We start from the raw sequence: 27,710 nt of genomic DNA, 5'->3' as shown, positions 1-27,710 counted from the left end.
CCCCGCGCCCGAACCTGCCGGGGTGAGATCGTTGTGCAATAAGCGCGGGCCGGGGGTGCCGAGCGCCCGCTCTCGGGGCGGTTTCTTTGGCGGGCTCCCCCCGGAGCGCTCCCCTCGCCCGGAGGGGGCCGGCTCTGCTCCCGGGGGGAGCCGCCGGGACTTGTAGTCAGCGCCGGGCACGGGCAGCGGGGCGGCCGCCGGGGCACCCCCACGGTACGCCCGGGGGTGCCCAGGGCACAGCGGGGCCCGCGGGGGCTGCGGCCGCTCGGCGCGGGGCAGTGCCGGGGGGCAGCGGCGGGGCCGGGTGAGGGGCCGGGGACCGTGAGGGGCCGGGGCGCTCCCGGCGCGGCGGGGCCGGACTACGCGCCCCGAGCGCCCCTGCGCGGCGGGGGCGGGGCGGGGCGGCGCGGCCCTACAAAGGCGGCGGCGGCGGTGGGGCGGCCGCTACTCACCGGCACCGGCGGGGCGGGCGCGGGGCCGCGCTCCGGCTGCAGGCGCGGCCATGAGGCGGCTGTAGGAGGGCCCCCGGGACCCGCCGCCGCTGCGCTGCCTTCGGCCGCCGCGGGGGGCTCGGCGGGGCGCGGCTCCTGCTCTGGGGGGGTGGATGCCGGCCGGGGCCGGCCGCGCCCGGGCACCATGCACACCGTGCAGAAGGACACCACCTTCACCAAGATCTTCGTCGGGGGGCTGCCCTACCACACCACCGACTCCTCCCTCAGGAAGTACTTCGAGGTCTTCGGGGACATCGAGGAGGCGGTGGTGATCACCGACCGGCAGACGGGCAAATCCCGAGGATACGGCTTTGTAAGTGCCGCTCCCCGGCGGGCCGGGCGGGGCTGCCCCGCTGTGCCCCGTGCCCGGGGAAGGGGACTGGCAGCGGAGCCCCGCGCTGGGAACCCCCCGTGCCGGCGCTGCGGAGCCGCCGCCCGTCCCGTCGCTGCTGCGGAGCGCCGGCTGCTCCCGGGGCCGCCGAGGTTGTGCCCGGTGCGGACGGGAACGGGGGGCTCGGCCAGGACGAAGGCCGGGCTGGGGGCTCGGGAGGGAGCCCCTCGTGATGGCCGAGGCCGTGCCGTTCGTTTCAGCACCTCCTCCCCCCGTCCCGCCGTGTGTCCGTGCGGGGCTCAGCGCGGCGCTGAGATGCCCCCGGTCCCCGCATCCCGCCCGCAGCTCCCCTGAGCTCCTCTGCTCCCGGGCGTTTGGGGAGAGCTCCACCAGCTCCTTAAAAAAGGCACGGAGAGGAGGTGGAACGGCAGGGGAAAACAGCTGGCACCAGCCCAGCGGGGGAACTGGGCGAGGGGGGAGCCCACTTTTCCATCGGGTCCCAGCAGCCCCTTCCCATCTTGCCATGCAGGCGAGGCTGCTCGGAGGGAGTTTAACTCCTGATTCAAAATAGAACAATAAATAAACTCCACTTAGTGCCTGTTGCTGGAGTGTTTACAAAGCACTGTTGCTACAAACAAGGCTGTGCTTGATTCCAGGTGACCATGGCAGACAGAGCTGCTGCAGAAAGAGCATGCAAAGACCCAAACCCCATCATTGACGGCAGGAAAGCAAATGTGAACCTGGCGTATTTGGGAGCAAAACCAAGGAGTATTCAAACTGGTGAGGCATCCAGGAGAGACCGTCTCTATTAGAATAACTTGTAAGACGAGGAAACAAGTTCCTCAGGCTGGATTCATCTGATCTGGTGCACACTTATCTGTCTCCCATAGTTCCGATTGTTGGCTGAGGACACAGCGTAGTCCAGTTACCTCCCTTCTGTATCTTCTTACTTGTACCTGTTACACACCAAAGTTCATAGAACTGAGTTAAAGCTATTTTCTTCCATGGCTGATCTGTTTGCCTGTTATTCTCTTCGTTAAATGGGAATTAACTCTAAGATCCGTTTCATCATTCCACCCTTTGGTTTAATGAGCACGGTACCCAGTGTGTAAAATAAGGCTTTTTACCCCATTGTCTGTTCCAGAACAGCGCGTTCACACTGGTCTTTCATCTGAATTCCCATCTGCTCCTCGTGCATATGACATACGCATGTTAAATTTAACTTGCTTCTAAATGGAGCTCTGAATTTGCTCACATGCATAGCAGATAAAATGCATATACATGTGGTGTAATTATGCCTGCAAGTTACGAATTGAATGGTACAATGGGTGCCATTCATTAATATTTCTTTTTTTCTGAACCTTTTTTTTTAGGTTTTACCATAGGTGTGCAGCAGCTACATCCAGCCTTCATTCAGAGACCCTTTGGGTAAGTGGAAATGTTTCTTAACGGTCTGTTTGAAATCAAATTCACGAATCAACTTCCTCATTGTTTAAAATGTGTGAAAAAAGCCTTGGCCGTCAAGAGTGGACAGTTTCAACAGCTGTTGTTAATGTTCAGAGTACTTTATTTCTGGTGGAGATTTCAGAAGTTCTGTGCATTTGTCAGCTTTAATGTAATTCCCAAAGATCCTTCTTTATCCTCAGTAAATCATAGTCATAATAAACCCGGTGCATTGCTCTCTGCTTTGCCAACCGCAAGAATTCACAAGAATTCAAATAAATGGAAAATAGTTTCTCTATTATAGTACTTAAGGTGTCAAAACAATTAAGCAAATTCTGTTCTCATGTTTCTCAAATAAGATTTTCTGCTTCCTCTGTGCTGTTTCCCACGTAATAACGCTTAGGATACAGTTTTATCCTAGAAAACAAATTGCATTGGAAACAAAGTCTGTTACTTAATGAAAGTAACATTAGGTCAAAAATTGATTTTGGACAGATGTTATACAAGGCTTGAATAGTCTGCAAAAGTGGGCTTTTGTCTGCTGTTTTCAATAGCTTATACCATCCCTACTCGGTTAGAAAAGTCCTCTTTTTATACATCTAATAGGATCTGGCAGCTGCTCGGCAAAAGACAAGTGTGCTTCACGAGAACAATAGTGACTGTCATACTGCCTTCATTTAACTGTTTAATGATTGATGCAGCTCTTTTTTTACACCATTTCAGAAAGTGAATATTGGTAGGGGGTTTTTATTATTATTTTCTAAGAGCATTAAGGAAGTAGGTGCATTTTTTAAAGCTTCTGAGCAGTGCTCTGTTGTGGGGTTTGTGTGCCTCTAATATAAATAGATGGGATTTTGGCCTTTGTCAACTGGGATACTTCATCCCTTCCCTGCTCTCTGCTCATTTTTTTTGGGGAGAGGGGTGTTTTGTTTTTTGTTTTTAAGAAAAAGAATCTAACAATAAAACAGAAACTTCCACTCCTCTGCCCTTACGGCTAAAGTTGCCGACTGCCTGGATAATCTCATTCCGATGAGTTTATGGATATAAGAGGATGTGTTGCCACAATAGTGCACACCCAGTGTACGTGTGTTGTGTGTGGTTCAAACATGCCGGTTTTCGTAAGCGGTTACAGCTCTGTTGGAAAGACTCGAAGAACATCTGTCACGAAATGAAGAGTCTCCTTTTTTTTTTTTTTTTTTGGTGCAAGAACCACAGTAATCTGCATAGACAAGATGCTGCTTTTTAGCAGCTCCCCTTGCATGGGAGGTAAAATAGCTTTTGTAGCCCCCAGCACAGGCAGCAGTGGTACCTTTGGGGATGTGAACTCGGAAGTTTTCCACATTGCACAGGGGTGCAGGAGAGAAGCTGACAATAAAAGCAGCCTGTGGTGAGTTCTGCCATGCATGCAAATAGAGCAGAGCAAAATGGTGAAGCCCGTTAAGCTCCTGGTGTTGGCAGGAGCACCTTGCAGATTATGTGCAGTTCTGTGGGGGCTGTTCCTACCCCACAGCCGTAGCTCTGGAAAACACAGGTTTTTTTTGAATAATTTGCTTTTGGTTTCACATACACAGGAGTGTGGGATCGACTGATTACGTGCTCTTGGTGATCTAGACAGTTCCTGTTCCGGTTCTTAGGCATTGGTTTCATCATTAAACCAGCAGAGCTGCAGTTAGCACATACATCACTATAAATTATTTATCAGTTGCCAAGAGACAGGAACCAGGAGAATGGAGGGTTGTAGGCAGGGGATTATATATCATTATTTGCAAGCATCAGTAAACAAGAATTTTGTTGCATTTGGTCACTGCTGCAGCAGAATCACTGGAAATGTGGGTTTGGCAAAATGTGGAGCCATTTACCTGAGCACCACAACTGGGGCTGCTCTGTGGCTTCTGTCAGGTGCTCAGTCAAGCAACAAAGATTGGCTGCCAGTTCCCTCTTTGTTTCATCAGTAGACCAACAGAATTAAGAGCCTGCCAGGCTCCACTCTAACATTCCCTTGAACCCACAATTTCCTTGGCCCTCTGTGGAATGTGAGGATAGATGAGGAGTTTATCAGGGTCTGTCTTTGGAAGCTTCAAGGAATTGCTGTTGTCTGTTTGCTCTGCACTGTGCAGAGTGGATCCTGACCTGTCCCAAATGAAGTGGCTCATCTGCTTTTCCCCTGGTGTGGGATGTTGCCTGGTTCTCCCTCCTGCACTTCCTGTCTCTGCAAAGTGTTTGTGCCCAGGGGTTGGCATATGGTTTCCAAAGGATGATTGTTAAGGGGCACGGGGTACTAGGTGTGTGAGCTGGACTTGGCAAGGCAGAAATGAATGAACAACCGTTAACTTCTGGGCAGTTAACTGAGAGCCAGGCAGCCAGTCACGTTCAACCATCAAACCACAAAATGCAGGTTTTGGTGAAACCTGAAATGAATGGAAACTATGAAAATTACCCAAACATCAGTGAGGATTATTTATAAACTGAAGGCTTCCCCCCCCAGCCCCAGGCACCCAAATGCAGCTGTAAATATTGCCTGGGCTATGCGGAACAGAAAGAGAAACCATGAGGAGCCTCTCTCGTTCCTCCTGCTGTCCTGGCAGGGGAGGCACTCACATGGCAGACAGCACGGAGTCGGTAGTAAATCCTGTTTTGAGAAGGAGTTTTTGGCTTGTTGTAATCGGAGATCTTAACAGTAATGCAAGGCAAAGGATGCGTCTGTGTCAGGGTGACTTGGAGATCTGGCTCCTGAGTTTAGGGAAGCAGCATTAGGCCCGGGGCTCAGCCTGAGGCTTACAGACTGCTCTTTGCTTGGAGGCACCTGGCAGTGCCACAGCGTGTCCCTGCAGCTACCATGCTTAACGTGATCAGGTGATGTGTCAGAGCTGCTTGGTGCCCACCTCTTAGTCCCCTCCTCTGGGACTCTGATGCTGGAGACAGGTTCGACTCTGTGCAGGGAACGGGGATTCCCTGGTTCTCTGCTTTGCAGCCATGCTTGCTGCTCTGGACACAGGCAGCATATGGCAGATGCATTCCTGTGGCTGTGCCTCAGCAAAGGAGCTATCTGTGTGGGAGATCTACCAGTGACTGAGTAAGTGACTGAGCTCTTGGAAACATAAAGCTGTCTCTTGTAGCAGGATCCAGCTCTTTCCATATCAGCACATGGGATGTCATTACTCCAGAGACCCCATCCTTGTGTAATTGCTTGTTGTGGTGACCCCCTGCCTCTGGCCCACATTTGGTCTCAGGCAGCATCACAAAGAGTTAAATTGCTTTGAGTTTAAAATTTCATGCATTGATGCTGCTGAAGTTAGGAAGTGAAGAAAGTCCCTCTTTGTGTCAGCCCACCCTCCCTTGCAGCTGTTTATCCTTAAAATTTCTCTATTGGGTTAAAAATAAAAGGAAGCAAACTTTCATCTTTTCTGTGGTTATGCTTGTAAAGCAGCACACGCTGGCCATGCTCTGCTCAGCCTCTGGCAGCTGGCATCCCCCTGCTCCCACTTCCTACTGCTCACTTATCCAGAGCTGGGTAGCTGCAGGATCCCATCCCAAACCCATCCCGCTCTGCCGGCCACAGGTGGCTCCTGGGGATGGAGCACCTGGCACCTGATGTTATCCTGTACAAGTAACATGAAAGCTTTGCGGGGATTTCCTAAAAAAATGTTCAAATCCAGTTTCCAAACGGCTTCAGCTGCTAGTGCTTGGGCATGGTGGCTGCTTTTCAGACCAAATGCTTGCCAGGCAGAAAGAGATCCTTTATTTATTTATTTATTTAGTGGGTTTTAAGCATAGGCACATATTTATAAGCAGATCAGATGGCTGTGTGAATTACCTTGGATGTCTGCTTCAAGATGGCAAGTACTAGTGTCAACCCCAAGGGCTTGGTGTACCATTTGTTTTGGGTTTAGGTGCAGTTTGCTCATGTCCTGCTTGTAGAACAATACAAAAGGAAAGCTTGGTCTGATACAATGACCTTACACTTGGCTGTGTAAATGGTGTGCCAAGCTCAGGACAGTCGTAGACCTGTTGCAAGGGACAGACTCTGGGTGAAGGCTCTGAGCCATTCCTGTGCAGTCAGAGCACAGGTGTGTGATGGAGAAGCTGAGCTGGCTCTAATTTTGTCTTTATGGCACACAGCTCAGGTTGTGCCATCTTCTCTGTGTGATTCCACTGCCTTCAGTGGATCTGCTCATCATCCTCCCCAGCACAAGAGCAGCCTCCTTAGCAGCAGCGACCCGAGTCCTTTCCCCTTGGTGCAGGAGCTGGGGAGTGGCAGATCCAAAATTCTCCTCTGCTGCACTGGCTGGTGCCAGTAGTCCCAACGTGGCAGATTGATGGACGCATCTGAATTTTCGGAGCGGTCCAGCTTGTACTCGAGCTCGTCTTTCCTCTGTGCAGCTGTTGGCATACTGGTCCCTAACTCGTAGTATTAAGCACATGCCCAGTAATTCGAATGATGAATGCAGCCCTGGGCATCCTGCCTCTGAGCTGAGGGCACCAGCCAGGGAACCAGACAGTTGTTGTGCTGATAATTTGGTAGCAAGGACGCCGGGTCACTTCTAAATATGACATACGTGAAGAACTTGTTCCCCACAGATGGGAGCAAGCTACATACCAGAGCTAAATATACTGTATGATCACAAAAGATGAAAAGTCATGGACCTTGGAGTTAAAACTGAGTCTCCTGTTTCTCAGTTTCCAAGTGCTGTAAACAGGATTGTGCTGTCCCCTGCAGTTTCCCTGTCGCCAGCTTTGAGCATTTCAGCTCTCCCGTGTCAGAGCTGAGCTGCTGCTGGCTCTGCTGTGGCCAAAGCAGCAGAGGCTGGGAAAGCCATGCTGGATCCAGGCTCACACATCCCCCCGTGATTCCAGCTTGCCAGGAAGGTGTGGAGGGAGACATCTTACACGTCCTAGGTCAGCAAAGGCACAAACGGCAGCAGAGGTCACAAACTCTTAAAATGGAATTTCTTTCTTGACTGAGAAATTACTTAATTACTTGTTTTATCAGCGTAGGCCTTCTTTTATCAAAAATAGATATTTCATTGCTTCTTCCATAGCTGAAGCATTCTAATTCAAAATACTTCATCTCTCCAAGAAAGGGTTTTTGATAAATCAAATGTGTGGATGGTTTTAATTAAAGGTCAGTGGAAGGGATCATGTGTGTAAAGAAAGAAAGTCTGTTGAAAACCAATTGAAAGGAGTCACTGTAGTGTATATTATGCCAAAACTTGTCAGGTACTTCAGAAGACTTTAGAAATGTTTCTGCCATTGATTTTCTCTAAACTGCAGAAGAAAACTGGAGAGATCAGTTAAAGGCAGAATTGCTGGGGCTTCCTGGGTTAATCTTTCAGAGCCTCTGTTTTTCCCTAGAATCCCACCGGGTTTCTCACACCAATGCCGAAGGACTCAGGCTCCTGTCGTGCACTGGTGTGAAACAGTCTCTGTTTCTTCTGTTGGTTCATTTCTGGTTTGGCTGTGCTGATAACTCCAAAGGGGAGGGCTTTTTCCTTCTCTGGATAGCTGACTGGTTGCGGATAAACTTCCTTGTGGCTTTTTCCTTGGTGCCAGATGGCTCTTGTTTCAGGCAGATGTTATCTCCTGCTACCTGAGTGTTTTTCAGCCTGCTTCTCCAAAACTATTTTTGGTCTGGCCCAGCATGCCTTTGTTTGGGATTATGGCTCTTTTTTTTTTCCTTTTTCCTTTGGGTGTGGGGGAAGCAAGATGCAGAGGATAAAGCTGAAAATTGTTGAGCCTGGCTATAACTCGTAGTGGAGCTCAGCATGTTGATCTCAGACTCTTGGTTGAGCTGAGAAAAAGGATTAGATCTTTGTGAGGTGTACTTTCATCTTTGGTCTGCAGCCTCTTTTTTATTTCTTTCATTCTTTTTTCCCCACTGATTGCAGTCTAGGACGGTCTGTTGTGACATGTTATCCCTTTGTGATTGCCACTGGTGTGGTGATGTCTGATCCCAGCAGGGAAGTAGGAAATACAGTCATGTACCTCTTTGCACAAGCTGCTGTGTAAATTTTCTCAAAGGGCCAGAGAAAGATGAGTAGAAGACAGACAGGCAAATTAGTTACAAGATGAGCAGAAATTGTGTTGATTGGTTTGCTATTCTGTGTTTGTGTCATATTGCAGCAGGTGAGGATAAATACCATGGAGCTTCAGAGTTCATCCTTGTCTGACTTTGAGCTGGCTGGGATAGCTGGCTGATGAGGCAGAACCCTTGACATTTCAGTGCATCAGCTTTAGTAGGGACATTCCAGGATTTGAAGGTTTGTCAGTGGTTGAAGCCTGGCCTCTGTCAGTGAATGGTGAGGGAAGATGGAGTGGTCAGGACACAACAAATGTCGTGGTTTGCACCAAAGTATTGGTAGATAAACTCTGTGATCTCCTGCTGGAGCCAGAGTCCTTGTTGGCAGCCAGGGCCCCCCACCCTGGCCATGCTCCAGCCTGAGGCCCCTCCTCATCATGTCTGGATTGAGAACAGGACCTGAATTTCTCACATTTCTACAGCCTGTCATTGTGGCTGGGGCCCACGTGATACCTATTGCCAAGCGTGCCTCGGCTCCACACAGGTTTACTTGAGGTGAGTGCTTTCTGGCTTGGGAGTGTCCTTGAGGAACGATTTCTTGGAGTGTGAATTACCTCAGGATGTGTGCCTGCATCACCAGCTCCGAGGTGGTGTCATGGCACTGCTAATGCGAGTGTGGGGTGTGCTTCCAGGAGCAGCTTTTAAACTCATGAACCACTTCAAAATATATCTTCTGATCTGTCATCCAGGCTGTGGTTGGAGGTGTAACATCACCAGCGTAGCTTTCACATCGCTGTTGTGGACAGCTGTGGCTGTGCAGTACCACCAGCACCGCCTGCCATCACGTGTTGTGGCAGTGTGGGTGTCCCTGTAGCAGCTAATGGGTCAACTCTAATGGAAATGGAGGCCAAATTCCTGGGGTCAAATGCCAGAATTTGTGCCTTCACTGGCAGACACAAAGGGCTCTGTTTCTTTTATTCTTCAAGGAATAAAAGGCTGGTCGTGGCGGTGGCATTTGTGTCCTGATCTCTGTGAGGCTGCCAAGAGCCCCATGCTCCTCCTTGTTTCCCAAGTGTTTTTGTGATGCTGTGTCCCTCCTGACAGAGGGCTGCAGCTGTCTTCCACCTCTCCAGAAGTGACAAAACCAGCTCCCAGCAGGGCTGGCAGGGATCAAGGGGGTCAGGAACTCCCACTTGTTGCTCTCCCAAACTCATGCAGCTTGCAGGAGCTGCTCATGGCTCATGCATAGGAAGTCCTGCATGATGGGAGAGAGCTGACAAAGTGCAGCTGAAGCACATTTTAGGTGTAAATGTGATATAAAATAATCAAATATATTAAGTGACTCTGAGATGAGAGGGGCTGACAAGGGCTCGTTCCTCTTCCTTGTCATTTAGGATGAGGTGTGGAGCACATGGCCATCTGACTTGTCACTTCTTCCTGGCTGCCTACCCCTGCAGAGCCACCCCTGCTCTGCAGCTCATCCTGGCAGCCCTGCAGCTGTGGTGGGGAGAACTGGGTGACAGCAGGTTTCAGAAAGCTGATTTTTTTCAGCAGGCAGTGCCTCCCCAGAGCCAAGGGCGCTGGCACCGCAAACCTCACCTGATGCGTTTGGACATCTCCACCCAGGACTGCACCAAAACAGGCTCCTTTTGTTCTGTCCTCCATATTTTGCACAGCAAAAGCAGAATGGAGCCTGCGTCCCCTCTGCCAATGGCTCTGTGACCATCTCACTTGTTCTGTCTCACCCCTGCCTGCTGGGGTGGCGTGGTGTGGTGCCACGGAGTTCGGAGCACGGGCTGGTGTGGCGACCACGACGGCCCTCCTGAGTCCCTCCTGTGCCTCTAGGCTTAGGTTTGACCGTGCTCGTTGTGTTGGGTGGCCTTTGCCCATGATTAATTGTCGTGCCGTAAGCATCTGCTGTTCACGGGATGACTTTGACGTGTGGTGGCCGTGGCTGATCACTTGGTTGATGTTTTATAATCACACCCTGTGTGTTTTTGATGAAGTTCTCTTCTGGCTGGCAGGGCCCATCGTGGGGGATGGAGGAAAACTGCAGGGAGGGAGGGAAAGGCATCTTAAAACACAGATGTGACTCATCCTGTAGAAATTCAGAGACAAGTTTGCTGATTTCTAGAAAGAGAACTCCAAAACAGCTTGCTGCTTTTTTTTTCCTTATTATTCCTGAAAGATCATCTTCAGAAATAATGGAAGGGGGGGGAAAATATTTTAAGGTTTTCTGTGGATGCTAAATGTAGCCAGCAGAGAACTTCATTGTATTGCACTGGTTTGTTTTGTTTGTAGCTGCAAGTCATCAAAGTGACCTTACCTTGGGTTGTGTGTTTTGTTTTGATCGATGAGTTGCCATCTGTCCACCTAATTCAGAAATCAAAACTGCATAATATCTTGATTGAAGTTTCTAGCTAAATTATTAAAATCCCACAGACCAAAAGAACCTTCCCTTTTACATTTACATTCCCTTTAGAAGCAGATTCTGGAGCTGCTGAGTGTGATTTTCTAGTGCAGTAAGCTATTGTGTGTGATGTGTGCTTGTGTATGCATTGGACTGGGATGTATTTCTGGAAACAGGGTACAGGAGTACTTACTGTCTTCCAAACTAATGGTGCTTTTCATTCCAAGTAGCATTGGAGAGCTGGATTTTTTCCTTGCTGAGGGGGAAAAAGCAGTACAGGATGTTGTGGATTTGCTGTCTGTGAGCCCATCGTGGAGCTCCATGCAGGAAAGCAAAGCCAACATGCAGAGTTTCTCAGGGATGAGCTGGGAATGTCCACTCAGCCACATCCCCCACATGGGCTGTGCCAGCTCTGAAGAGCAGTTGGGTGGCAGCAAGGGACATCAAGGGACAAACAGGACGATGCTCAGGCTGGATTGCTCCATGTCTCTCAGACTGTCCTCCCAGTTATTTGGCAGGGGCAGGCTGAATGCCTCTGAGGGGGAAAAGTGCAGGCCCCTCCTCTGCTCCTGCTGGGGGGTGGGTTTTAATGAGTCCTGAGGATTGTGTATTGGTTTTTTTGTTACATTTGTGAAGTGGTTTTAACTTTATGGAGCCCTGGAGTACCAGGAAGGCTGGTAGTGGGACATGATGTGCAGGGAGAGGCAACAGGCAGCCAGAGGATCCATCACCAGTCTGGGATGCAGGCTGTTGTCTGAGCTGCTGATCTGCAGGGGGATAGAGCAGGAGAGCAGCATTGCACCTCTGCCTTATTTAAAACAAAATGAAAGAGAACAATTCCCCAGAGATGAGGCAGGAGGAACCTCTGGGTGGGACTAACCCTGCTCCTCAGAAGAGGTGGCTGCTGCTGCCTCGTGTGAGTGTGTGACATTAAGTGCCCTTGGGCTGAACTGGTACATAAGCTCCAGCTCTGACTCAGCTGTGCCAGCCTCAGTTTAGATCAGAGCTGAACAAAAACGGATTCAATGAATTTCTGCTGCCTCATCTCATTCTTGTTACCCAGAGGGTGATACTGGGTATGGTGCCTTCGTGGACTGAAGGGCTGTGAGGTCCCTCTCTCTGTGCCAGGGATGGCTCTGGCCTTGGGAGATGGTCTTGCACTTAATGAGCCAAAGGTTGAGGTGCTTCTTGCCATTCTCCATCCTCCCTGGTGCCCTTGTCTAATCAAAGGACCCTGATTTCAGGGGCAGTGTTGCTGTGTGGGGAGAGAACAGTTATTCTCTTGTTATGCAAATGGACTCAAGAAAAAACAAACTGCATATGGCAGTGGGAAAATGAGAGGAAACTCAGTTCAGATGAGCACTTGTTTGTGAGAAGCCTTTCTCCTGCCTGAGGAGCAGGTTAAACCATCAGGTGCTGGTTGTAAAGCAAATGGGAACAGCACTGCAAGTGCTGGATAGGAGTGACCAGCCCCAGGTGGATCCCAGCACGTTGTAGGTGGTGGCCAAGACTTAGGATGCTTGGGTGGAATGAAGGTGGTCATGTACAGCCCTGTGCCTTGTGAAGAGCCCGTGGGAGGCTTTTAAAAGTGGTTATGTTTGAAAATGTGCTGTCACACACATCCACACAAAAATCCCCAAAATATTTGAATCTGCATAAGCTCTCTGCAGAGTTTTGCTTGGGTTTTTTTTTTTGTTTACCAGAATGAGTTGGGTTTGGGAGCAGAGTGGCACAAGCTCTCCAGAGGATGGCTTTGGTTTGTGCTTTGGCCTTACGTGGCTCAGCAACCAGTGGCCAAAGGGACCTTCTCCACAGGGTGCTCTTTTTGGTGCTTGTGGCTCTGATCTCCCACAGTGGGCCTGTGCCAATAGCTGGGGACAGTCCTCACCCCCCATTTCTTAAACAAGCCCCAGATGTGTCACTCTACACACAGCAGAGCTCTGCTGCAGTGGGCTATGTGGGCAGGGGCTGCTCACACTCTGTAGTCCATGTGCAATTCCCCATTTTTATCTGGCCCATGGCACTTTGTGTGGATGGACCTAAACCTTCAGGTTTGTGCAGTTTTTGCTCTTGTTTGAGGCCTGACTTGATGTGAGCCCTTTGGAAAAGCATCCCTTTAATTTTGCTCTTTTTTTTTTTTCTTTTTTTTTTCTTTTCCTCCTCATTAGCAGTTTCTAGTACATTAGTGGGCACTCCTGCATTAATCATCTCCAGGATCTTTCTGCCTATGGACTTTAATTGACTGTGGTGTTCTTAAGTTCCTCTCAGCAGCAGCATGGCTGCCTCAGGGCAGGGGCAAAGTGGCTGGGAGAAGCAGTGCTTTAGGACCTGCATGGAAAGGGCAGCAGAGATGTGTCAGCTCATGGGCACAGGAGTGTCACTGCTGGGCCAGGGGCTGCTGGAACGGACACTCCTGGGGAGTGTTGCTGAGGGGAAGAAAACCAGCATTAATATCTTATGTTTTACAACAAACACCCTGTAGCATTGCCCTAAACATCCAGTGTTATGGAAACATGGGTGTAAATGTGTGGTAACTGATAACAGCTCCCAAGCTGGAGGGCCTGGGGCTGTGCCAGGGGACGGTGGTCATCCCTGGTGGGCAAGTGGAGAGCAGTGGGGTGTCCCTGGTGCTGGGAGGTGTCCCACAGGGGCTGTGGGTCCTCACAACCCTACACCCAGGTTGGGGTGGTGGGATCTGGAGGATATGGGAGGCAGCAAGGCTGGCAGGGACAGGCAAGGGTGTGTGAGTGCCAGGTAGATGCAGCAAGCCAGTTGAGCAGGGGCTGTGTCATGGTCATCCAGGAAGGTTATTTTGGGAACCAGCAGCCTGGATAATGGGAGATACAAGCCGTGGGGACCAGGGTGTGTGTATTTGTTGCAGTCCATGCTTCACATTGCACTACTTCCACCCTTGGAGTGTAGGAGTGTTTTGCTTTTCATCCCCCGCCCCGAGCAGCACCCCTCGCTCGAGGGCAGCACTGCTGGGCAGCACCGTTTCTGTGGCTGATACACGTGAATTTGGGGGGGAGGAGGGGACGTGCAGGCTGGAGGGAGCCCAGCCCCTCGCTGACTCTGTCCCTTTGCCTCCACAGACTCACGCCTCACTATGTTTACCCCCAAGCTATCATCCAGCCCAGCGTGGTGATCCCTACCCCCGTGCAGTCCATCACGTCTCCCTACATCGACTACACCGCCGCCAGCCAAGCCTATTCCCAGTACACCACAGCTGCCTACGACCAGTACCCCTACGCTGCCTCCCCCGCTGCTGGGTTTGTGGGATATGGCTACACGGGCACAGTGCAGCCCCCCATCACCGCCAGCAACCCCGCAGCACCCGCCACGGCCTTCGTGCAGTACCAGCCCCAGCAGCTGCAGCCTGACCGCATGCAGTGAGGGCCCTGCCCGCGCCTTCGCCTCCTAGGACAATCGTACCGTGGAAGGATACGACTAGGACAACAAAAGCAACAACAACAAAAAAAAAACCAATAAAAGAAACAAAACCAACAAAAAAAAAAAATCACCCCGTCCCTTTATCTCCCTTATGTAGGTGCATATCGATACCTAAGCTATTTATAGTGTTGAGGGCGAACCCAAACCCTTGCAGTCTGACTGTGCTTATGAAAGTGGACTTCTGGTAAGTTTTTTTTCCTTTTTTTTTTTTTTTCCCTTCAATCTGGACAGATACTGTCTTGAAGATGTTCTAAAAGTGACTGAAATGTTTCACAGGAGAACTACAGATTCTTGCACACATCGCGGTCTGCTTCCATCACCTGTGGTCTTCTTTCCACCCTCCCCTTCCCCGTCAGCCCTTCCTTCCTCATCAAACCTGCAATCCTCTTATTTACTGGTGAGGTACAGAGGTACTTGGAGAACATGGAGAAAAAGCAATCTTATTTTTTGGTTGTACAAAAACTTTGTAATACTCAGAGATGCCTTACAGAAAAAAAAAAAAAGCAAAAGAAAAACTATTTTTTAATATTTATTGCGATTTTATTCGCATGAGCTGTGAATTGCAGACAGAAGAATAGTAGTAAGTATCTGCCTTGTTTAATTCTCATTTTACTAAATTATTGTATGTAGGTAAAAGTTCTTAAGTAATTGCTGAATCACTTCAACATGCAAAAGGGAATATTGGCTTGAAGGAGAGCGGAATATTCCTTTAGTCAACGCACTGTACTATTTTCTTATCGTAATTGTTACTCTTAAGATTATCTCAAATTTAGGTATATTTTTAAATGCAAAAAACCAACCAAGAATACTGAACATTTTGTCTACTTTGGTAGATCTTTTGTTACAATGCTGCAACCTATGGAGACATTTACAGTATTTATGTAAAAGAGATTTGGGGCTGTTGGCCAGCGAGTTTTAGAAGAGTGGAGCAAAAGAGGAAAAAGGTGTTATGTCACTGAACAAATGGGTAAATGTAACCTTTTTATGCCTGTAATCCAACAGCCAAATAAAGGAAGAGAACAGGCGATGTAAGTTAAGTGCATTTCTACAAAGACAGCAATAAACTATTTTAACTTTTAAAATTACTCAGTGCTCTATGATACCATGTTTGCTTGGCTGAAGTGCATTAGGGAGTACTTCCCAACTGACCTGATCTGGCTACACTGGGCCTTCACCATGAGTGTGCTGGAGTAGGCCAGGAGTGTGTGTCCTGGGGCAAGAGCCCCTGCTGGCATCCTGACAGGCACTGCCTGGGTGCCACTGTCCCTGCAGTGTGTCTCATGCGCCCTTACTTGCTCTGCCTGTCCCAAGTCACCTCAGGGTTTTTGAGCTCACAGAGCTGTGGGTCCCCAGTGCTGGTATGGGGCACTTTCTCACTGTGCAGAGCAGAGGGTGGGAAGTGCTGCCATCCTGGTGCAGCTCCAGTAGAAGCAGGGACAGCTGGGGTCAGATCACACCCCATAATCCTCAGAACACCACCTTCCTAATTGTTCAGTCTAAGAGTTGTTTTCCAAAGCTGAATTTATCCAAAAGTGAGTGGTCTGCCAAAGCCTTGTTAAGGATGGGTTGCTGAAGGCCTCTCTGATGCTGAGGCAGGTGCAGCAGCAGTGAGACTGGCAGGGTGCTCACATCCCTGAGCCTCCTTTGCCTTAGTGAGGTGGCTGCATTGGACTTTCCCAACCAACTTGGTTTTCAGATTTTCACAATTACAAAACTTCAAGAATCAGTTTTTAGAAGTAAATAAAATTATTCTATTTGATCACGCCAGTTATCTGGTTCATGTCTGTGAAGGTCAGGGCAGGACTGGTGCCAGGAAGTGTCATGTCTTTGGCACCAGCGCATGCTGCTGTTAAAGGTGATGGTGCCTAAAGCCATCCTAGGGGAAGAGGGTGCCATAGGATGAAAGCAGAGGCAGTTCAGCATTGTTTTTGATCAACCACCCTGGTGAACTGGAAGGCACACGGTGGGCATGTCTAATGTCATCAGTGGGCCTCAGAGTAAACAGCCCATCTGGATGAATGGAAACAGCTCATTCCTCCCTTGCTTGTATTGCATGAGAATGCAGATCCTGATGGGGCTCTGTCCATCCTGCCCAGGGTTTTGCTTACAACCATATGGGTGACATTTATTTCCTTTTTAAGTAATTACTTTCTGGATTTGCTCTGGGGCTGCCAAAGGAGTAAGAGCTGAGCGCCGCATCCAGCGCGGTGCTGGCGGGGAGCTCAGCCTGGCCCGAGACCTGCCTTTGAAGTGCTATTGGGGCTGGAGATTATTCAGCAATTCTTCTTCCTCCCTGTCATAAATCTTTCTGAAGAAGAGGGATGGGAGGATTTTGGAGCTGGGTGGAGGTGCTGGGAGCCACTGGCGAGCACTTGGCCCCAGCCCAGCAGCGTTGGGGTGCCCGTCCTCAGGCAGGGGTGCCTGGCACTGCTGAACATCAGCTTTTGCCTTCACTGGGGACCCACATCTCCCCCAGTCAATAGGGACACACCAAAGCTGCTGAAAATCAATTTGCTGTTGAAAAAAACCATGTGTGCAGTGCAGTCTGAAGTGCAAAGAGTGATGATTTTCCATTTAGCTGTCTAATTTCCTGAACGGTGGCCAAACTGCCAGGAAGTGAGGGCGCTACCAGCACCCAGCCTGCCACTGCCGAATGCCGTTCCTGGATCCCGCTCACTTTTGCTCCGGGCTCATCTCGAGAAACGGCCACATCAAAACAACAGCCCAACCTGCCGCCTTCCTGTGTGCGAGAACCCGACTGCCAAAGTGCGGCCGGGCAGATTAATGAGCTCCACCGGGTGGGAGAGGGGCTGTGGCAGGTGGTGAGGGAAGGCTGTGGCTCCTAAAAAGGAGCCCAAGCACTTCCTTGTCCCGGTGCTACGCTGGGAAAGTGGGAAGAGCTCAAAGGGTCTCTGTGTTAACAGTTAGCTGAGTTAAACGCAGTGTATGAGCAGTGGGGTGTGGATGAGAGGTGGTGACTGCCTGGCTCCTGACTGGTAAGGGTAGCACAAGGCAAGTGCTTAAATCACTTTGAAATTGCTTAAAGGTGTAATTTTTTTTCTTTTTTTTTTTATGCATTGCTTGATGGATCATCCTCTTTCACCTGCACCATGTGCCTGCCTTATGTTGTCCTGGCATGAAAGAAGTTCACCCCAGGCACCTCGGCTCTGCTGCAGCCAGACAGAAGCCAAGGGATGGCACGAGCTGGGGGGTCACAGTGCTTGTTTTAAGAACTTTGGTGCAACAACGTGCAGCCACAGGGATGTGGGAAGGAGTGGCGAGGGCTGGGTGGTTTTGGCAGGGCACTGCCAGCAGCACCATCTGCTTGGCACAGGTTTTGGGGGTGGGACTGGCCTTGTGGGGCCAGACCTTGTCCTGGGCACATCCCCATGGCCATGCTGGTGGCTGACACAGCCCGGGCCACCTCCCACCAGCTGTGCCCACATGCTGAGTCATTTCCATGACAAATTCAAATATTTTTTATAGGAAACTATCACACCAGAGCTGTCAGGCAAGCTTTGGCTTGCATGGGCTAGAGCATGTGCAGCCCCTCTGCTGTCATGAGGAAATATCACCATAAATACTGGGGCTGGGGTCCTGGTCACCATCTGGACCAGCCCAGCCACAGTCCGGCATCATCTCCCGGCATGCCCTCCCTTCTCACCCCACAGCAGCGAGCCCTGTATACCCAGACTGCCTGAGGAGCTTTGGCTGGTGCCAGACCCTCCCCACCTGCCCACTGTGGGAAGGGGATGGCTAGGGTGAGATTTCTGCCCTTCTCAGGCACTCCCTCTCCCTGGTGTGTCCTCTATCACAGAGGCACAGCCGAGGGCTCTGCTGCCAGCAGCTGCCTGAACCTGCTCATGGTGAGGAGCAGGGGTTACCCAGCACTACCCCCGCTGCCCCATGTTATCTGGTGACACCTGGGGAGCCCCAAGGACTCCCATCAAGTTCTAGAGCTTTGAAGTGGCACCCCCAACCAGTGGCCATCCCCAAGAGGGAGCACTGGGGGCACTGCCAGGGCACAATGGGCACTGCCAGCCCCCATGGCCCAGCTCCCACAGCCCCAGTACCAAACCTTTACAGCTGAGAGGAAAAGGCTGAGCACAGGATTTATTTGCATAGTAACTGGGCTGCTGTTGGCACTTGCCCTTTAAAATAGAGTTCATAGCAAAATGTTTTTACCCCCTCGCATACAGGGAATGCTAACAGCATCCCTTTCTTTTTTTTCTCTCTCTTCTGGCTGAAACTTGTTTTTCCCTCCTTTGTGCCTCTCTGAATCCTGCCAGCATAGAGATTCCCTTGTTCAGAGAGTAAAAAAAGAAAGGGGGGGGGGGGGGGGGAAGAAAAATAGAAAAAGAAAAACTTAAGCCTGGGATTAAAAACCATCACTAAAATAGTTTGAATAACAAAGTCAACTGACTCGCCGGGAGCCCGGTGAATGCCTGTCACGTATCTCCCGGGCAGGGTCATGTGTTTCACTAGATAGTTCCTGGAAAAGCTTCTGCTCAGCCCGATAGACCTGCGGCTGCTGATACAGCTGTGCCCGTGCCGGCCCCTCTCCTGGAGGGCTGCGGGAAACCTCCTGAAGGGGGGGGGATAAATTGGGGGAATAAAGAAATCTCCCTTGGGTACCAGAGGCATTGGGTCTTCTTGTGACCCGAATAACAAACAGCTGTAAATGGTGATCCCGGCTTCTCCAGCATCAGCTGTCCCAGCACCCACACCCCGGGGCAGCAGCCCCCTCCACCCTTACTGATGTCCTTAGCAAGGGAATTTATGCTGGGTTGTTGGGTTTTTTTACCTCCACAAATTTTTGCTTAGTTTTAGCTGCATAAATAATCAAAAAGTGGGACCTTGCATGAGGTAAAAGCAGAGGATTTGTAAATTTGCAAAGCCCCCTCGGCCTTGTCAGATGCACTGTGTGGGACCATGCAAGCAGGACTGTGTTACTGGGGGGATTTGTACCTAAAACCAGACCCAAATAACTTGTTTTATCCTTTTGCTGACTCCAGTAGCACAAACCTGGAAACACAGAGGTGTGACAGGGCACAGCAACAGGGACGATGGCTCAGATAAGGGCACGCGGTGTGCAAGGGCAATTAAAGACTCAGATTTATTAGCTGTGTCTGTGCTCAGGAGGCTGATAGCGGTGATGAAGCTGTTGGAGATGGAAAGGTTAGTGATGGAAAGGTTAGAGATGGAGACACAGAGATGGAGAAGTCAGAGATTGTTGTCAGGAATTGAATCGATGAGACCCCAAAATCCCAGGAGCCACATAAAGCTGGAGACCATGGCCTTTTGTAAATCAGCCAGGAATATGTCTTGGTTTGAAAATAGCACTGAGCATCTTATTACATGTTTAACACCCAAAAGATCTTTTAAAATCAGACTCAGCTCACTTGAGTGGCTCCCATTCAATCTCTACCTCTGGATAAACACGGGGGGGGTGGTCAGCGACAGCCGTTTGCGGTCTCTGGTAGCATCAGCTGCTGTGTTTGCATGAGCTGCTGACATGTGAGCACGTTAAACAAAGCTTGAGCTGTGCAAAATGAAAGTGAAATGAAATAAATAGATCGTACCATTAGTTTTCCATCAGCTGGCTTTAAAATTAGCAGGTTTTAGACAAAAACACAGTAGAACAAGCCCTCAGGGGAAGAAAAACCATCCAAAACCCACATCCTACCTTATTTTCAACAGCGTACACTACTCTATATTTCATGCCACATTAGTAAGGTAAACCAATCTGGTTTCCTTTTTCAAGTGAATTTTATGTGTACAAAAACATTTATATTACATACATTATAAATCTGATTAGAAACATGTATCTATGAACAAACACAAGTTTTTTATCAATAGCCGTGTGCATTCGTATATATGTGTGTGTGAAAGAATACATATGAATGCCTTATTTCAACTGCTATTTTAACTTTTATTTCACAAATCCTGGCTGCTGAAGATGCCAGGTGAATTGCAGATTGGAAGATAATTTAAATTGAGGAGCATAACATAACAGCAGTGCAACAAAATTTAATGGCTGGTAGCACGAGCTCGCCTGGGGCAAAACCATGTCCTGGACTGAGCTCAGGTTTCAGAGGGCTGGGAAAAACAGTAAAAAGATCCTATGGTGATGTGAGAGCCATGGCTGGAGATGGGCACTCACAGTCCAGGGCATCCCCCATCCTCTTGCCCACTGCTGCCATACACGCTCAGGCACTTTGCCTGTGGGTGTCTGTCTCTGTCTGTCTGTCTTTCTGCATTCCCATATGTTCTCTTCAATCAGCCAACCATGGGCACTTCAGCCTCAGTCTGCTCAGTCCAGAACACAGATATTTTGGGCATCTGCAATCTGGATGAAAGCACCAGGCCTGCCAGCAGCTCTGTATGGGCTTGAATGGAAAAAAATATTAAAAATATCCCATCGAGTTGGGTAAAAGGCTGCCAGGGCACTGCCAGCACCTGCCCCGGCCCCTGTCCCGTGGGCAGGGAGCAGCCCCAGCCCCAGCACTGCTCTGCAGTTGCCAGCCGAGACAGAGCCTGCAGGAAGGAGAATAAATTGAATCCAATAAATTGAATCCAAATGTTTATACCCACTGTCTGGGTCATGTGCCTAGGGAAGCTGAAGAATGCAGGAATATTTTCTTGTAGCTGTTGAATAAACTGCTAGAAATGGTTGCTGTGCAGAACATCCCAGTGTGGTGCTGCAGGAGGCTGGGGCTGAGACCTGCTCAGCCCGATGGATGGATGGATGAATGGAGGGAGGAATAGAGGGAGGGAGGGAGGGAGAAAGGGAGGGAGGGATGAAGGAATGGATACACACAGGAGTTGGGCCCATGTTCAGAGATTGGGCCAAGAGTTCTGTGCACAGGCAGTGGGTTTGGGGACAGGTGTGGGGTCTCTGTGCAACTGAGGCACTGCAGATTTTGGGAACAGTGAGGGCCTTGGATTTCCCCTCTCCTCTTATGCACACACATGCACATGCACACACACAGAGTTAACTCTTTCCATCCTCATCAGACATGCTGAGCTCTGTATGTGCAAGGCCCCGAGCTCCAGCACAGCCCCAGCTCCCATGGGTGTCTGCAGCATGTCCTGGATGCTGCAGGGCAATGTGCTGAGATGCTTTAAAAAACCCTCACCCCAACCCACCAAGCCTGTGCCCGCTTAGAGGTCCCAGCATGGTGGTTCCAACAGGCTTACTCATTTCTCCAGTGAGTAAGACTGAAAGGGGAGCCCCACGGGTGCGGGGCCGGGGGCTGATAAGGAGCAGCTCCCTAGTCTCCAGCCCCAGCAGCCCAGAGGACAAGGGTGATAACTCACACGAACCCTCAGCTCGCAGCAGTGGGGGTGCTGCTGTCGGTTTGAGTGTTTGCAGAGTTGCACCTCCTCACCTCAGGAGCGCTTGTCTGTGGTGTTCCATCCCAGACCAGCACTCCCTCACCCTCCCCTGGGAGCCAGTGGGAGCTGGTGGTGGTGGCAATCCCAGGGCACACATCCTGGGCCACTTACTTGCCTGTGCACGTGATGCCCTGTGTTCCTGGGACACAACCATGGGGAAAAGAGACTACAGGAGGCAGCAGCATCATCATCTGATCAATCCCCCTGTTTAGAAAGATCCAAAGTTTAGAAATTGGAGGTAGGGAAGGTCCTCATCTGCTCCATGATTTGGGTGACACCAGGAAGCCAGGAGCACAGCAAAGTCTAGCACTTCCCTGATTCAGACCTGGGCTGGGATTTTGGCTCAGATACCTGGTTTTTATCTTGGGGAGCCACTGAACGGGCTGTCTGGGTCAGGCCTGTGGCTGTTCCTGCCCATCTCCCATGGCACAGATGGGTGCTGTGCTGGCAGCACCCAGTGCTGCTGCACCACCGGCCCCACATCACTGCCCCAGCTCACAGGGACCAGCCCCACTGTCCCCTCACGGGCCCCCATGTGCCAAACTGCACATGATAAGCTCTGCTCCAAAGCACATTTTTGTCAGAGGGTAGCAAGATAAAAATCTTAAAATAGCTCACCATGACATTCATCAGGGTCTGTGCCACCGCATTTCCCACATGCCACCGTCCTCTGTCCTCCCTCCCCGGCTTCAGCCGTGAACATTCCTGGGGGAAGGCTGGGTTCCTGAAATACAAAGCAGGACACGTGCAGAGCTGCTCCTGTCCTGGAGTATCAGGGTCCCTGGGCAACATGGCACTGAGCATGACATGGCACTGCCAGTACTGTGGGAAAGACTCTGCCTCTGCTTTTGGGGTGCCCGCAGTCCCACACGCCCCCTCTGCAGGGCCCCCCATCCCCATCCTTGGCTTGCTGCAAGGGAGCACCAAGCCTGCTCAGTCTCTCTGAGCCTTTGGCTCCAACCAAACACCACTTGGCCAAGTCCCCAGCAAGGGAACAAAAGCAGAGAGCCCCAGAGACGGGCCAGGGAGCTGGGGGAGGGCACAGTTCCCTGCACAGCTCCTCTCCAACACTGGAAACCAATGGGGAATAAACATGAACCACCCCCTCACTGCCTTTGCCATTCCCCACTCCCAGTGCTGCCCAGGGGAAGACTGGGGGAGCTGGTGCCAGCACCTTCTCCTGGAAAGGCCCATTTCAGCTCCAGCTCCTTGCAGGGTGAACCCGCTTCTTTAACCCCTCTGGTGCCAACTGGGCAGTGCCATGCCCTGGCCATGGTCCCTGGGCTCTCACAGTGCTGCCAAGTGAGTGGCACACAAAGCTTTAGCCTTTCCCAGCTCTTAGGCACATGCTCCAACTCTCCCTTATTTTGTGTTTAGTTTTGGGCAGCCAATATCACGTCATATTTAAAGGCACAGTTTCAATTCATATCTATCTCAATTTTTTTTTATGAAAAATGAGATTAAAAATAGTCATCAGAAAAAACAAACATTCTAATGCCCACACAAATTTTTCCAACAAATGTAAAAATGCCCATGAGAGCAACTGCTTTTAAGTGTTGAAGAATTGCAGTGGAGACTTTGCAGCGCAGACATTGCACTGCAAGGAAATGAAGCATTTTATACAGAGAGGAAAACATGGCCCAGGTGCTACCACACCACAAACCCCAGGTCCTTCCTGCACCCAGCTCACACGTGGCTGGTGGCAGGTGGCCCTGTTGGGATTACTGGGAAAGTCCTGCTGGCATCACCCGGCCATGCCAAGGAAAATCTTGCCATTTGCTCTGCCCTGCAGTCACCACAGAGACACAGCTCTCACCTGCAGTTGGGAGATGGTCATGACTCTTCCCAGCTCAATGTCACCTTCAGTCTTGGTTGGTCAGTTCAGGTCCGAGTATGGGCTGTCATGGCACACCAGGCTCATTTTTTTATTCATGATACTAATTTTTTTTCATTTATGAGTAGTAAAAGCAGCTGAGCTCACTCCAATTAGCTCATGGCCCTTGAATGAGTATTTTTGCCCCCATGATGGTGGGGGCTTTGTCCAACCTCCCAGAGGCACATGCTGCTTCCTCTGCCATGCCCCACAGGCTCCCACAGGATGGGTGTCAGCAAGGCAGGATGGTGGCATGAGACGAGGAACCCGCCAGCACAGCGGCTCAACCCCTGCCACAAAAGGTACACACGTGAGGGCGGGGCCTCAGGGAATGGCCAAGTGCCTCTGGTTCCCCTGTGTGCTACAGGAGAGAGCCAGGCTGAGGACAGGCGAGTTCTGAGCTCTCAGGGATGTCACCTGCACCCAGGGACCCTGGGGTGCAAGCTGGCCCTGAGCTGAGGAGACAACGCTCTCCCACATTGACTTGAACTCCACTCTGCGGGCTGAATGGGGCTTTTGGGGGGTTGTTTGGGCTTGTGGAGGGTTTTCCCCAGCCTCTGTGGCCTCGCTGACCTCCCTCAGCAGCACTAGCAAAGCCCGAGGGACCCACATGTTTTGGGGCAGGAGCAGCACAGCTCAGCAGCTCCCTGACGTGTTTGGGACTGTGGGGAAGCCCCATGCAGGAATCAGTGGAATTGACCCTGTGTGACATTTGTTGTGTGGAAAAATCCAGGTTTCCCTGTCAGCAGCTGGGTCATGCCAGCACCAGCAGCTGCCCAGCGAGGCAGCCAGGCAGCCCTGTAGGAAGGGGCTTTGTGCTGCACTCCCATTTGACCACAGGGCTGCAGAACCAGCAGGAATCTCTCTAGCACAGGGCAATGGCTTGTCTGAACCCCACACCTTTTTTAAAAGCTGATTCACCCCAGCTTAACCAGCCCCCTGCATGCCAGAGCTCAGCTGCCCATTGGGCTTTCTCATGGTGTGGGGGCACAGGGATGCTGAGGTCAGGGGAGAGCTTGACTCAGTGGAAAACCACTCTGGAGAGACACAACCTGTCTGGAAAACAAGTTTTTGCTGCAGCTCCATGTGGGCAGAGCACAGGCAGTGCTGCTGCCTCGCACAGCCTGTGCTGCAGGAGCACATGGCACAGGTTTAGCCGCACTCCCCGCGGGAATGGCAGCGTGTGGCAGCGTGGCATCACCACCCGCGTGGGAAAGGCTCAGCTTTGTCCCCTCTGCACCCCTCAATTCTATGTAAATGCTGACAGGATTTTCTGAGCAGTGTGAAATGCACATCTGCTCATGCAAAGCCGTGGCCAGTGCCGTGGTCGGGAACGGGCGGCCGGGGAGCTCAGCACTGGCACAGGAACCTCGCACGGGTGCCTTCTCTGTATGAACCAGGCTGCCAGCCTGAACTTTTGGCCTGAAAGTGCTTCCTGCTTCCAAAATAACCACTCTTGCTCCCCTCCTTGCCCAGAGAGCCAGGGCTGAGCCTCAGCCCTCAGCCTCAGATAGGCAGCGGGGGGAGCTGTGGGTCACCCAGGGAGAGCCCCCCAGCCCCTGCAACATCCTGTGCTCGGCAAGCCCACAGAGATAAGGCTGGAGGATGATCAGTTCATGCTGTCATCAAGACGAAATAAAGCCCGGCTGCTTCCAATACCGTTTTTTTCCTTAATTGCTCTGTTTCCATGTGCCTGTGTACGCCCTGCTCTTGCCAGGAAAGCCAAGTACTGATCATTGTCAGATGGTTCACACAGAGGTTTCTGTTTTGTTTTGTTTCTGCAAGGATCCAAGATGATAGGGGGAGGGAGAGAACTTTTGTCCTCTGCTTAAAATAATTCAAGAGCTTTCCACTGTATACAGCCAGGCTCAAGTAGACATTTGCATAACAAATGAGCTTCTCCCCAGTTTCAGCCCTGGGTGACCCCTGCGGCTTTTGCAGGAGGTGGCTCCATCTCTACCTTCAGCTTTAGATTCATCTCCATCATCTCCATCTCCCATCCCAGCCTTGGGCATGGTTTGCCTCTTGGGAGGGCAGGGCATGTAGAGGGTTGTAAGTTTTTTGCACTTTTGTCAGTCAAGGCTCTGTAAACAGCCTCTGGAACATTTCAGCAGTAAAACATTTGCTTGGTGACCAACAAATAATTCCAGGCATCTTTTATTTTGCTGTAAAAATGCCACAAAGCAGCTGACTAGTGGAGGTTTCTCTCCAAGCTAAAGCCCATTGACAGCAGGACCAAACACCAACTTTTCTGTTATCAGCAGAAATGGCCTCTCAGTGCTGGGTGTTCTCCACACGGCGATGCACAAGCACAAGCACAAGCCTGAGAGCCTGTTGAGGTGCAGAAAAACCAAGCAAAGACCCTGGAAGTTTCACAGGATTTTTGTTTTGCCCCTGAGACGGATTAACACCTTGCTAGTTCAGATGTATAAATTATTCCAGTAGTTCTGCTATTGCTATTCAAACAGATTTCCTTGCAGAGTGTTCCAGAGAGCACCTGTGGCCGTGGCTGAGGTCATGATTTCCAGCCCAAAAAGCAGATAAAAATGCTGAGAGAGCCCATGGCCAGAGCTGCTTTATACAGAACCACATTGCCTCAGCCCCTCTGCTGAGAAACTGGAGGAGTTTTCCAGTTCCCATTCTCCTTCTGGGAGGGAGAAAGTGGGGGAGTAAAGCTTACGTACCTTCTTGTAGCTCTGCAAGGCGTCAGGAGGGTTTTCATGAGAAACTATCAGAGTCCAAACGGCCCATCAATTATACCAGAATATCATACTGGGCAGAAGGGAAGTCCCAGCAATCTTGCAATAGCCTTTTTAGACAATGACTGAAAAAATGTTGCAGTTACTCATTTTGAAATGAGTTTCTGTATGGGTTAGATTTTTTTCGCATGACATCACTTTGTGGGTACACAATTAAAAAATAAATCCATGATCAGTCAGAAACCATCATCCCTCTACCCCTGCACTTCTTTTAGAGTAAACCCTGAAATCTGGATTTTTTTATATAATTGGAATTATAGAGCAAGACTCCAGAAGCCTTTGTAACATTAAACATCCACCTTTTGCACAAGGTCCTCGTCCCTTCTGGCAGGCCCCGAAATCAGTGAGTCCCTTCAGCCCCCACAGCTCCAGGTGGGAGGGCACAAGTCCCTCCTCCTGACTGTGCATCCCAGTGGGGGAGACGCTGCTCACACCCCCCCCAGTCCCCCAGGGCAGGGCTGAGGGCTGAGTCTGGCTGGCAGCAGGAATATGGCTCTGCCTGGAGACCAGACAGTAAATGCTTAATATAAGGTTTGAGATTCAACCAACCTGAGCTGCTTACTTTCCCACAGCAAACTCAAAAGTATCACAAAGTACCACAGAGAGGTGCCAGGTAAAATCCAGAAGAAATTCTCCTGAGTAATTTTTCTTGCCTCTGTGGAACTGGGACTTTTTTTGATGGACCCCAGCAGGCTAGACCCACATTTGCCTCTCCTCCATGTGTTCCAGGACTGTTTATCCTCACCTAAAAGGAGCAGGGCTCTCATGCAATCCATGGTGACTTGGCAGCACCAGTCTTGGCCCCGAGAACAGGTTTGAATCACAGCTTTTTTGGCTTAGATTTACAGCAAACACCCTGTGTTCTCAGGCTCCTCTCACCCACCTGCTGCCTGATGGCTTTTTCAAATATCAGCCTGAGATGCTGTTCCCTGTCAGGTGGTATCACCTGACCACAAAACCATCCTCCTTTACATGCAACCCCTCCCCCCTGATCTCAGCAGCAGCTCCACTGGGCACTGGCAAGAGACACCAAAGTGCTTCTTAACGCCCAGGCTGGCAGCCTGCACGCTCCAAGAAGGGCAGGACAGGCCCCCCCGGGCTCACTGTGGCTCACAGTCCAACCTGCCTGGCTGCTTTGGGTTTCATTCAACTTGATCAAAGCCTCAGAGACACCATATGGCTCCCAGGGATGTCCCAGGGGTTTGGTTTGCAGCACCGGAGTTATGGCTGGCAGAGGCAGGGGAGCAGCTCCCCCTGTGCTGTTCCTGAGTGTCCAGGGGTCAAAAATAGCTCTGATGGCAACCGGGGTGTCCCCAGCACACATCACTGCTCAAAGTGTGGGGATACGTGGGAGGAAAATACCCAAGAGGATGCTGTGACACTGAGCGGTCACTCGGAGGCCTTGGGAATTGCTCTGGAGCCAAGTAAAACCAAGCACCAAAAAAACTGAGAAGGGCAGCAGGACCAAACTGTCCTCCTGCCTGTTCCCATGCTGGATGGCACAAACAGAAATCCTCATGACTGCAAAATGTTCCTTGA

The 27,710-nt window shown here is 50.7% G+C and overlaps 1 protein-coding gene and 1 long non-coding RNA gene across 3 annotated transcripts; one reads left to right on the top strand and one right to left on the bottom strand.

The window, feature by feature from the left end:
• Positions 1–133: 133 nt before the first annotated feature.
• Positions 134–15,226, top strand: RBM38 (RNA binding motif protein 38). Of its 2 annotated transcripts, none has more exons than XM_064674144.1 (4): positions 134–213; positions 1,479–1,602; positions 2,196–2,250; positions 13,784–15,226. In XM_064674144.1, the coding sequence occupies exons 2-4, from the start codon at positions 1,485–1,487 to the stop codon at positions 14,082–14,084; spliced, it is 474 nt and encodes a 157-aa protein (XP_064530214.1). In that variant the 5' UTR covers positions 134–213; positions 1,479–1,484; the 3' UTR covers positions 14,085–15,226. The 2 variants fall into 2 exon arrangements, with proteins under 2 accessions (XP_064530214.1, XP_064530212.1); XM_064674142.1 differs by lacking the exon at positions 134–213 and adding an exon at positions 448–804.
• On the bottom strand, positions 14,935–27,704 carry LOC135423667 (uncharacterized). Its single transcript, XR_010434881.1, has 2 exons — positions 22,158–27,704; positions 14,935–21,743 (listed from the first exon to the last, which is right to left on the bottom strand). It is a non-coding gene; the product is annotated as an uncharacterized LOC135423667 (long non-coding RNA).
• Between the last annotated feature and the right edge of the window lie 6 nt (positions 27,705–27,710).

This window comes from Pseudopipra pipra, chromosome 17 (assembly GCF_036250125.1).
Source record: "Pseudopipra pipra isolate bDixPip1 chromosome 17, bDixPip1.hap1, whole genome shotgun sequence".
NCBI lineage: Eukaryota > Metazoa > Chordata > Aves > Passeriformes > Pipridae > Pseudopipra > Pseudopipra pipra.
This window is presented reverse-complemented; position numbering and strand designations above follow the sequence as displayed.

Excerpts from the sequence above, each read along its gene's own strand:
- RBM38 (XM_064674142.1), top strand. The coding sequence starts at position 637 with ATGCACACCGTGCAGAAGGACACCACCTTCACCAAGATCTTCGTCGGG. Across the intron at positions 1,603-2,195 it reads ACCAAGGAGTATTCAAACTG|GTTTTACCATAGGTGTGCAG; the intron begins GTGAGGCATCCA and ends CTTTTTTTTTAG. Across the intron at positions 2,251-13,783 it reads TTCATTCAGAGACCCTTTGG|ACTCACGCCTCACTATGTTT; the intron begins GTAAGTGGAAAT and ends TTGCCTCCACAG.